Source organism: Eulemur rufifrons, chromosome 8 (assembly GCF_041146395.1).
Source record: "Eulemur rufifrons isolate Redbay chromosome 8, OSU_ERuf_1, whole genome shotgun sequence".
NCBI lineage: Eukaryota > Metazoa > Chordata > Mammalia > Primates > Lemuridae > Eulemur > Eulemur rufifrons.
This window is the reverse complement of record NC_090990.1, coordinates 57,246,885-57,259,741: the sequence shown is the minus strand read 5'-3', so window position 1 is coordinate 57,259,741 and position 12,857 is coordinate 57,246,885. Positions and strand designations below refer to the sequence as shown.

General features: G+C 34.3%; 1 protein-coding gene across 1 annotated transcript in view; it reads left to right on the top strand.

The window, feature by feature from the left end:
- LRRIQ3 (leucine rich repeats and IQ motif containing 3) overlaps positions 1 to 12,857 on the top strand; it is a 134,606-nt gene that overhangs the window by 16,452 nt on the left and 105,297 nt on the right. Inside the window, exon 4 of the mRNA XM_069478076.1 lies at positions 12,501 to 12,634. Within this exon, the coding sequence (XP_069334177.1) occupies positions 12,501 to 12,634 (134 nt within the window). The remainder of the gene's footprint in view (positions 1 to 12,500; positions 12,635 to 12,857) is intronic.

Genomic DNA, 12,857 nt, shown 5'->3' with positions numbered 1-12,857 from the left:
GAATTTTATTACTGCATATAATTCTTTAAAAATTATGAGTATATTAATGACTTTATAATAGTTTAATAAACTTAGTTTTTTTGGTGATAATTTTGGAATAATAATTTTAATTTTTTTTAAATGAGGCAGTATTAAGTCTAATGTCTTAACCTGCATTCTAAAGTAAGAATTTCATTTAGATATTCCAGTAGTGTGGTATGGTGCAATCAAAGGTGGGAACATGCATGACCACTTTAAGGACAATCAAAATGCCTGAAGTTCATTTAAGGAAGTAATGGAAAATTGGGGGATGGGTATTGAGAAAGAACTTGGATGACCTGCTAAGAAGTTTAGACTTCTTAAATACAATGAAGATTAACTGAAGTTATTTGAGTAGGAAAATTAGAATGGTTCTCTCATAGTAGGTGCTCTGTGAATAAATGGTATTGATAAAGTTTTTAAAAGGCAATCAGTCCGAAATATTGCTAGGAGATTAATGAGTGTTAGAAGACAAATGAGAGCAGGAGATCAATTACTATAGGTCAGAAATGATGTGATAGGGTTGATATAGGGAGATAGCAGTGGCAAAGAAGAAAGAAGAAGGTGTAGAGGACAGAAACTTGTTCAGTGAAAGCCACTGTGGTACTTTATATGTTTTATTCCATCATTCTTTCATCAAATATGTACTGAGTACCTAATATACGAAAGGGATTATTCTGGATCTTCAACATTCAGTGGTAATACTGACAAAGTTCTTTCCCTCGTTAAGTCCAGTGGAAAGACACAGAAAATATATAAGCTGAAAACAAAAACAAAAAGAAAACAACCATAGAACATTAGACAGTGTTAGTTGCTAAAGAAAATAAAATCAGGCACTAACACAGGCAGAAAGGGGTGGAGATTTGGTCTACATTAGCTAGGGTGGATGGGGAATGCCTTTCTGAAAAAAATATTAATATCTTTATCATTTCATATGGAAAAATATTACTCTCATTTCACAGAAGAAAATGAAGTATAGTGAGGTTTAGGAACTTACCCAATATCAGACAGATAGTGAGTCATAAAGCTGGGATTTCAACAGGTCTGTCTTGATTCCATAGTCCTGCAATCAACAATGGTATCACAAATGGCAGACAGTGCAAAGACTTGACGGGATTTTTTTTTAAACTGATTGAATGTAGGAGGAGAAGAATAAGTGAGGATATATTCCTCTAATATTTTGAACATGTATAACTGGGTTAATAACTTATTTAACAGAAATGGCAGCATTTAAAGAATTTGGGCAGAAGTATGAGTTCGTTCATGTTTATTTGAGGCAGGATATTGATGGAGAGATATCAGCTATGTATTGGAAATAAAGAACTGAAATTCAGAAATAGTGTTTTAGGCTTGAGGTGTAAATCCAGTAGTCGTTTCCTTGAGGTCATAGTTGAAGCCAAGCTTTCTCAGGAAAATAGAGGGATTGACGAAGGCTGAGAACTAAGGACAGAGACTTGGGGCACAGTTTCATTTTGTGGGTAGAAAGCAGTGGATACAATGAGGATAACAGAGCATTGATTCTCACAGGTAGGACTAAAAACAGGCATAGCTATTATTATCATTTAGGTTAAGAGAAAAAAGTGATTTAAAAATGAAGAATGTTTTTAAATGGTCAAGGAATATTAGAACTGAGAAAAAAGTATATTGAAAGGTTTTCAATTTTTAAAAATTATTATAGGTACATAATTGTATATATTTATAGGATACAGGTGGTGTTTTGATACAGGCATACAATGTATAAGCATCAGTAATTGGGATACCCATCACCTCAAGCATTTATCATTTTTTTATGTTAGGAACATTCCAATTCTACTCTTTGAGTTATTTTAAAATATATAATAAATTATTGTTAGTAATAATCACCCTATTGTGCTAATAAGTACTAGATCTTATTCATTCTATGAAACTGTGTTTTTATACCCATTAGTCATCCTCACTTTATCTCCTTCTCCTCACTACCCTTCCCAGCCTCTGGTAACCATCATTCTACTTTTTATCTCTATGAGTTCAATTTTTATTTTATTTTTTAATTTTTATCTCTCATATATAAGTGAGAACATGTGAAACTTCTCTTTATATGGACTTAACAAAATGTCCTCCAGTTCTATGTTGTTGCAAATGACAGGATTTCATTCTTTTTTGTGGCTGAATAATACTCCATTGTGTATATGCACCACATTTTCTTTCTCCATTCATCCATTGGTGGGCACTTAGATTGATTCTGTATCTTGGCTATTGTGAATAGTTTTGCATTAAACATGGGAGGGTGCAGATACCTCTTGAATGTGCTAGGTCCTTTCTTTTGGATATGTACCCAGCAGTGAGATTACTAGGTCATATGGTAGCTTGATTTTAATATTTTGAGGAACCTCCATGCTGTTCTCTGTAGTGGCTATATTAATTCACATTCCCACCAGCAATGCATGAGGATTCCCCTTGAAAAACTTTTTGATGGTGAAGAGGTTATTGCATCTTTGGAATTTTAATAGCTTGCAGGTGCTGAAAATGAATGTTAATGGATTAATCTGTAATTGCCAAATATAGGACCTTTTCTGAGAAAATTTTGGATAGAGGAAAGATAAAGCTTGAACTACAGGAAATAGGATTGAAGGAAGATTTTTGTAAAGTGAGGTGTGGTACTCACTTCAACATATTTTTAAACTGAGGAAAGTATATTTTGATTAAAAATAAAAAGATATTGAAAATATCATAAATGAGGAAATAATTTAGGAAAAACATTATGGAGAAAGTATAAATGGAAGGCAACACAAACAGAGAAGCCTTTATGAGATACAGGTATACCAGATGCTAACACAATTTTCATGGGTTGTAGAGATTTAAAGAAATCTTTTTGAATAATAGTTGTTGAGTTTACCTATAAATTTTTGTTCATTACTCCAAAGAAGATACAGGCTTATATTAACATAAAAATTTCTACATGAATGTTAAAATGGTTTTATTCATAATAGCCCCAAACTAGAAAACACCCATTCAATGAATGAATGACTAAACAAATTGATACATCCTTACCATGGAATAGTACTCAACAATAAAAAGGAACAAGTTATTGATATACTTACAATAACTTGGATGAATCTGTTGGGTCATAGTTGTCTATTCTTGGTTCTTGGTGTGCTCTTGGCTAAAGAATGATCAGACACACCAAAGGCAAGCACAAGGTGAAGTTTATTGAGTAGAGTAAGATACATTCACCACAGACAACCAATGAACCCCTGTTGTAACAGGAGGGACCCAATTATGGTCTGGTGTCCTGTTTTATATTGCCTAGGCTGGGCTCTCCTCAAGGTTTAAACATCACTAACATGGCCATCGAACCACTTTGATGAACAATTGGGAATTATATAACCTGAGTCTTAACTGCACAGGTTGCATGCAGATCTCCCATGGCCCTCCCTGAAAACCCTTTTGGAGGGTGAACTGCAAGGTAGATTTAAGCTAATGACATGATAATTAGCCTAAGGTTGTTCTAGGTTACCTTTCAGACCCTGTTGTGCCTGTGCTGCTTGGCCCATGGGCTAGGGAATCCTCTGTATTCTTTTGTAGTTGGCTTGCTGAGTTCTGATTGGCAGATTGGTAGGGTGTCCCTTCCTCTCCCAGGTGTGGCAATTGCTCGGGATGCCTACCTTTGTCCCCAGGAGGGCTGGAGTTTCCTCACTGTCTATCTAACAAATCTTCACAGAATTATGCTATTTTTGTAAAATAATTTCAATAATAGAAAAATTGTGTTCCCACTGCCTAGCAAAGTTAGCCTACTTACCTTTTTATATAACTATCATGTACTGTGTTATAGTTTTATGCATCGTTATAGTTTTATTTACAGTGTTTAATAAAACACAGCCCTCTGGTATCTGTTTACTAAGTGATCCTTAGAAACGCTGATTTAAAATTGTACAAAATCATCTGTGGTAGTGTGGGGAGTTTCACACAGACTCCCAACATTTTGTGTCCCTATTTAAATGAATACAGTATTAAGGCTACTATATATTTTCAGAAGGATAAAAAGGTAAAAATTAAATGGTTTACTTTATTTGAAATAAACACTTGTGGGATTGATACATTTTACACTTTTCAAATATGCTGAGAAAATGTGTGCCAAATTAGGAATTTTTTTGAATTTTAGTTTTGTAGCTGACATATAATGTATATATTTATGGGGTACATGATGATGTTTCAATACATGTAATATATAATGATCACATTAACATATCTATCATCTCAAACATTGATCATTTCTTTATGTTGGGAACATTCAATATACTCCTTCTAGTTATCTGAAACTATATAATATATAATTGCTAACTGTATTCATCTTACAGTGTATAGAACACCAGAACTTATTCCTCCTATCTAGCTGATTCTTCCTTTAACAAATCTCTCTATATTCTCCTTTTCTCCTTTTCCTTCCCAGAGTCTTGTATCCTCTGTTCTACTTTTTACTTCTATGAGATCAATTATTCTGATTGAAAAAAATTACAAATAAAATAGAAAAATATAGACTTTAAGGACCAGCTTTATGTAGGACTAAAAACATGGAAATAGGAAAGAAAGAAAAATTAAAAAAATAGGCATTTAGGATATCAAATTAATTGGGAAAGAATTTCTTTGCACAATATTGAATAAAATATAATTTTAGAATAAGGTTTTTAAAACTACTCTTACTGTCACTATGCAAAGTACTATCTTTTGTATGAGTCATATTACAAAAGTCCTTACTATTTTTCCTTTTAATGCCTCACTATATTTTATATCAGGATTAGCAATAGCTCCTGTTTCATTTCATGCAAGTGGTATAGATTTTTCATTATTCTATCACCTATTTTATTGATTGTTGATAGTTTTCTTCTAGGCATATGTTGTTCTTTGCCAAGTTTTTACTATAATTCCTTTTACTGAACAGAAAATGTTAGTACTAATTGTCTTTTGTAGTTGATTTATTGATTTTATAATTTTATATTATTTTAGTTTGGATAAATTTTTTAGTACATGCCTCTCTTTAGACTAAATTTTGTGAGTATCAAATATAATAATGGAAGCCCTTTGTAAACTCGAAACATTGTATCATTTTATGGATTACTAAAATCTGTTAACAGATAACATTGTTTGTATGCTTGAAACCTCACAACAACCCAGTGAAATAGTACCTTTATTATCATCTCCATTTTATAGATGATGAAAACAGGGGACAGATAGGTTATTTACTCTATATCACACAGTTAGCAAGTGGTAGAATTGGGATTTAAACACAGGTAGTTTTTCTTCAGAGCCATCATTCCTCTATGCACTACTGTCTCTTAGAAAGAGGATTCCTCCATTTGTCTTCCTATATCAAATGGTTTATGGCATTTGCACAAGTTTTCAGCAATATCTTTCTTGGAATTTTACAAGATAATTATTTTATGACATCAGCTTAAGTGTAGTCCGGAGGCTACTTGCTCTCTGGAAGGGGTGAAACTCTGCCCATAGCTAATGAATATTCTGCTTATCTCTTTAAACGGAAGGAATTATTCATGACTTAGTGGGAAACCGGACTCTCTGCTGTAGACCATAGTGTGAGCTTAATGGTTCTCTACTGATGAGAACTGCATCTTACAGGACTGCTTGAGCCTAGTCATCTAAATTCCCTCCTGTTTTCTTGTTCCTCATTCTCTCTCTCCCTCACTTATGCACACTTACATCCTTATACTCAATGTCCCTTTCACCAAGCCACATATAAACACCATGAGCCCAAATGCAATTAACAAAGAAACATAAAGATTTGTGAAGATCACCTCTATACTAAAAACCAGTAAAGGATGATGTTTTTAAAAATTACTGTTTCCTAGAGGTAAATTTTTTTTTTTTTTTGATGTAATGAAGACGGGGATTGCTATGGTCTGAATGTTTGTGGACCTTCTAAAATTTATATGCTAACTCTTAATCCCCAGTGTGGTGGGATTTGGAAGTGAGGCCTTTGGGAGGTGATTAGCTTATGAGGGTAGAACCCCTCAGGAATGTGATTAGTGTCCTTATAAAAAAAGGCTCTGTAGAGATCCCTTCCTCTTTTTACCATGTGAGGACACACCGGAGAAGCAACATCTATGAATCAGGGAATTGGCTTTTTTTACCCAATACCAAATCTGCCAGCTTCCAAAACTGTTGAGAAATATATTTGTATTGTTTATAAACTACCCAGTTTGTGGTGTTTTGTTATAGTTACCTTAATGGACTAAGACAGGACTTAATCAAAGGAAGAAACTAGGGTGGCCTGACTTTAACTAAGCTATTCTTCCTGATGAATCAAATAACAGGAACTAGAGGAAATTCTGCAAATCCTTCTATCTGTTCAAGGTAATTATGGACCAAGTGATAGGATCCATTACTACAGATCACAGAATAGGTTTCATGGAGAGGCTCATGTACAGTCAGGATTACAATAAATAGCAAACTGAACTGATATATAGCAGGACTCATCTGAGATAGAGTAGTCAGGAGCTTCAGAAAAGAGCTTAGATTCAGCCACATAACTTAACTGGAGAAGTTGACAAGCTAAATAAAAAACTCAATATGAGAAAGCTGACCTTTGACAGAATGGTTTCACCAAACTGAGAAGAAATATTTAAAATTATGAGAAAAAAATGTAAGACATGGAAGTCAGATCCTCAACTTCATATGAAGTTTTTGAATGTAAGAAATCACCAGGCAAATAGAGGTGTTGGCATGTGTGTAGAGCATCTGAGGCAGAGTAGCAGCATTTGCAAAGGCACAGAGGTATTCACAGAGGTTGGTACATTCAAGTGACAAGTAGTTTAATGTTCTTTGAGTTTAGGGGACATGTTTGGGCATGTCAAGTGATACTGGAGACAAAAATAGGATTAAAATAGCAAAGCATGTTATATGTAATACTAAGAAGACAGGACTTTGCCTTGCAAGAATTTGGGGAAATATTTCAGGCTTTTATATCACCCAATTTTTATTCTAGAAGAATCATCCTGTATTCCATAATTTTGGAGTGGAGGGAAATTGAGTATAGTGGAATTAGTGAGGGATCTATTATGATAGTTTGGGCCTTAACTTATAATGGCTGATTTAATAAATTGGTAGAGAGTATAGAGCATAGGGAACAGATTGAAGAGATATTTATTTGATAGATTTTTGTGATTTATTGGATGGAAAGGGGTAAGAGAAAAAGAGGAATGTGGATTTATTATTTGTTTGACAAGATGAATAATAGTTTTAATGACTATATAGGTAATGCAATATGAGGTATGAATTGATTCAAATGAAGGAGATAATTATCTCAGGTTTTGACATGTAAGTAGAGAAATGGAATCGGAAGTTCATTTTATAGGTCTATAATTTAAGAGAGAATTCCAGACAGGAGACATAGCTATGTGGATAATCTGCACATGTAAGACAGTAAGATGTAGCAAGGAAGGCGATCATTTGAGGAGAGTTAGCAAAGAGATGAAAAAGGAAGAAAGTCTAAGTTATCCTAAGGTTTAAATGGTTTACAGAGAAAGATAAATCAGCAAAACAGACTGAGAAATAAAAATTAAAAAGGTAGAAAAATTAACGGTATAATATTGCAGCCAAATAAAATAATTGAGTTATAAGAGTAAACTGTTTGACATTGTCACATCAAGCTCAGAGGCCAACAATGATAATTCCTTAGTGATTTAATAGTCAACTGATAAGCCAGTTATAGTTCAGATAGCTTACTTAGTCCTAGATATATGGGATGAACAGTTGTTAAACTCAGAGAGTTTGTGTGGGAAAGATAGACCAATAATTGCATTACAGCATAGGCTTATTAAATACATACATACATACATACCCAGGACTTAGTAAAGAGAGAATATTCAAAAGGCTTATCACAAATGAGAGAAAGGGGCTATTACAATAGGAAGAATGCTCTGACATTGGATCTATAAATGTCTTAAGAGTTTTGTTTTGTTTTGTTTTTTTAAGTGGGAGGAGGAGACTAGACTAGAAAGAACAAGGTATCAGGAAGTAGAATGAAGGGAAGTGGCATGATCTGATCATAGATCAAAGAATGTTTTACCCTGAAACTAGCCTATTCTCAGGAGGGGCTTTATGCTGACTTAGGCTGAGGGTAGGCCAACCATCAGGGGCCTAGGGGAAGAAGAAAATCCTAGCTAAATTTTGGCTGACAAGAAATTTTGCTCCAATTGATCAGTGGGGACCACACATTTCAGCTAATCATTAATAGACAAAGAATGGTAATTTGAAAGGTTTGTGTCTGGCCTTACTATAGGTGAACGAGAGGGGCATGCATGTGTAGTGTCCCAGTCAGGTATAGGGAAAGGGTGCCTCTTTGCAATAAACCATTTCTTGAAACAAAGGGATGAGATTTCTTAACTTTCACTGTTTTCTGGGAACACAAGGCTCAGGTAAAATTCAACATTGTTACATGTGACAAATGAGTTATTGCACAGGATAATATTGTAGAAAGATATTGAACTCAGATCAATGTCAAGAAAGGCTTCTCGAAGGAAGGAAATGAGTCTCCAAAATACTAAGATAGTGAGACAAATAATTGAGAAAGGCAGTTCAAGAAACAGAAATGGCATTTGTAAAAAGCATTGAGGTTTGGCTATCAGGTAATTTTCAAGGTTGTAAGTGGTTGGATATTGCTAAATTGAAGGTTTTCTATGTAGGTTGAAGGGAGATGACATTGAGGAGGTTGGAAGGGACTAGATCAAGGACTTTGTGGACCAAGTCAAGAAATTTGTAATTGGTCTTTCAGTGATAGATCAATGAGATACATTGAGCAAGAATTTGATATGATCAGATTTACATTTTGGAATGTTTACTCTAGCAATAGGGCATATTATGGTTTGGAGGGAGTAGGGGGAATAAGAAATAATTCAGATATCAATTAAGAGTTCTTGTTAGCAGTCCTTTATCTGATGTGTAGTATGCGAAAATTTTTTCCCATTCTGTAGGTGGTCTGTTTATTCTCATGACTGTTTCTTTGGCTGTGCAGAAGCTTTTTAATTTAATCAGGTCCCATTCATTTATTTTTGTTGTTGCTGTGGTTGCCTTAGGGGTCTTCCTCATAAATTCTTTGCCTAGGCCAATGTCTGTAAGAGTCTTTCCTACATTTTCTTCTAGAATTCTAATCGTTTCACACCTAAGGTTTAAGTCTGTTATCCACCGTGATTTGATTTTTGTGAGAGGTGAAAGCTGTGGGTCCTGTTTCAGTCTTCTACATGTGGCTATCCAATTTTCCCAGCACCATTTATTGAATAGGGATTCTTGTCCCCAGAGTATGTTTTTGTCTGCTTTGTCAAAGATTAGGTGTCTATATAAGGATGGTTTTATATTTGGATTTTCTGTTGTGTTCCACTGGTCTGTGTCCCTGCACTTGTGCCAATACCAGGCAGTTTTAAGAACCACAGCCTTGTAGTATAGTTTGAAGTCTATTTGGAACTCAGGAAAATCAGCAAGAAAAAATCAAACAACCCTATCAAAAAGTGGGCAAATGACATGAATAGAAACTTCTCGAAAGAAGATATAAGAATGGCTAACAAACATATGAAAAAATGCTCAACATCCCTAATCATCAGAGAAATGCAAATCAAAACCACAATGAGATATCACTTAACCCCAGTGAGAATGGCCTTTATCAAAAAGTCCCAAAACAACATATGTTGGTGTGGATGCGGAGAGACAGGAACACTCATACACTGCTGGTGGGACTGCAAACTAGTGCAACCCCTGTGGAAAGCATTATGGAGATACCTTAAACAGATTCAAATAGACCTATCTTTCGATCCAGCAATCCCATTATTGGGCATCTACCCAAAGGAAGATAAATCATTCTATGACAAAGACATCTGTACCCAAATGTTTATAGCAGCACAATTCACAATCGCAAAGATGTGGAAACAACCCAATGGCCATCAATTCATGATTGGATTAGTAAATTATGGTATATGTATACCATGGAGTATTACTCAGCTATAAGAAATAACAGTGATACGACATCTCTTTGGTTCTCCTGGAAAGAGTTGGAACCCATTATATTAAGTGAAGTATCCCAAGAATGGAAAAACGAGCATCACATGTACTCACCAGAAAATTGGTTTCCCTGATCATCACCTAAATTCACATCTGGGAATGATACCAATCGGATATCAGACTGAGATGGGGGTGGGGGGGAGGGGATGGGTGTATGCCTACATGATGAGTGCGTTGCGCACCCTGTGGGGAATGCACATGCCTGGAGCTCTGACTTGGAGGGATGGGCAGTACATGGGCAATGTATGTAACCTGAACTTTTGTACCCCCCATAATAAACTGAAATTAAAAAAGAAAAGAAAAGAAAAGAATAGAATTGTTGGCTTAGAAGCCAAAGTTGAAGGTAACGTCTCCAACTCTAGTGCATATTTTGAAAACCAGAATTCTTTGGAAGTTAATGGAAAACTCAAAATAGCACAGTCTGCCCTTCAGGTGTTTGCAGAGGGCTTTGAAGTGGTCTCAAATAACTGACAGTGAAGATCAGGTAGTTAACAAAGCATACAATGCAGAAGCAGGTCTCAAGGATAATTTACATTTATTTGCTGATGACTCTGAATAAACATACTTCAAACACACACACACACACACACACAAAAAGAGTTCTTTTAGTAAGTTAGGAAAGTAGTGATAAAGACATACATTAAAGCAATGGCAGAAAATAGAAGAAAAGGAGAGGTCAGATAAATATTTGGGATGCTGAAATACTGGATCTAGTAACATTTGTATACAGGGACACATAAGAGATAAGAGAGCCTAGGATGGTTTCAGGGTTTCTGTATTAGATGATTTAATAGTACCATTCACTAAAATAGAGCATATGAGAAAGCAATTTGAAGAGAGAAGATTCTTGTTGGAGACAGTTGAGTTTAATTAGATATCAGTTTGACCATATTGTTATGTAGCTCAAAAGAGAAGTCAAGTCTAAGGATAGAAATCTGAGAGTCACCAGTACAAAGGTGAGTATTAAACCTATGGATTTGTATGCAATCATTTGGATAGTATGTAGAGATTAAAAAGAAAATTCTTTCAGCATACCATTTAAGTGATGAACATGGCATGGGTAGGTCTTTCAAATTCCAGAAGTAAAGAAGAGTTAGAGGAAAACAGAGGAGTGGTATACAGAATTGAAGGGAAGTATTTCAAGGAGGGAATGTCCAATGTTAACTATGTTAAAAAAAAAAAAGTGTTCCTGGGATAATAAATGTAGAAGCCAGTGGGCTGAATGAAATATGGGAAGGGAGAGGATGGGAGAAACAAATCTGGAATTCTGTTTCAAGAATTTGGGCTTTTAATTGTCATTTCTTAATTTTCATAAGTTAAATATAAAGGATGTAGGGTTGGAGTGTGTGTGCTTATTTGTATGTATGCATTTCAAGGATTAGTGAAGCTACATCATATTTATAGATGACAGCATAGTGCCAATAGAAGGAAACTAATTAAAAATAGAGATGAGACTCATAACAGTAACAGAGCACTAATCTTGGACAGGAAAAGATGTACTACTTGTTTTAAGATTGAGAAGGCACTTCTACTCAGTATATATAGGAATATAGTTAAATTTGTAGGGAATAGAGGGGAATTAGTGGATGGAGTTCAGACTTGATGGCCCTATTTTCTCTGTAGAAAAGGAAGTGGGATGTTAGGAAGCTCTAGGGAAAGAACTTGAAAAGCACTGAATAATATTAAAGTATTTGAAGTTGCTATTGTTGGGAATGGAATCAAGCCAAGGCCAAGTGAAAAATTTACTAATAACAGTGAGTGAGTGATTTGTGTTTTGAATGTTAGAGCATTGATAATCTTCAGGAGAGATGCCTTAGAATGTAAATGTCAGCTTATTTATTTATTCCACATTCAAAACGTAAGTCAAGTGGTCAATGAGAATTGTGAGATTATGATCTGAAATTTAAAAATTTTCAGGGAAGATCTTTCTTAATGGAAATATAGAATATCTTTTCCAAGGAAATGTGATGTGTTCCAATAAAAGTATCCAACATTCTAGTTAAGCTACAACAAAATTTTAAACTAATGTAAATTATTTTATGAATCCAATATATATTGTTTTTATTTTTGGGGATCTACAGAGTACTTTTGGAATTTCCCTGGACACTTGTTCATGCCATTACCTTTCAGAGATCAGGAATGATTATGGTCAAAATTGTATATGTATGTTATCAGATTGAGAGAAGAACCTTGAATGGAAAAAGTTATTATCAAGAGTCTTGCATTTTGTGTGGAGAATTGAAATTATTTGATGCTACTAATTTTTGTTCTTTAACTCTAATAAAGTTAGTATGAAAATGCATTTATTAACTATTATGCCTACAAGACTCTATGAGCATTTTGTTAGTTTATTCATACCATTAGATTACCAAGATTGAAATATCTTTGGGAAAAATCTTCATGAAAGATAAATTATTGAATGTATTTTCTTCATACAGGGAACAACCTATGAGGATGAAATTGATAATATTAAATATATCATTTCAAAAATTAATGAAATTCTGGCTCATAATTCACCAGTTTTGATTGTTCAAAGATGGATACGTGGTTTCTTAGTTAGAAAACATTTGAGGTATGTTTTTTCTTCTATACTATATGAATATTGAAATAAGATGATAAAATAAGTAATAAAATCAATTCTCCATTAATTTTCATTTTTGTATTCTCTGTTAAAATGGTATAGAGTATTTGACCTAGTTTTAAGGAAAATACCACAGTCTATAGTAATACACGTTATAATATTTAGCATATTCAAAATTCGATATTTTTAAACTTTTTCTTTTAAATTGATCATG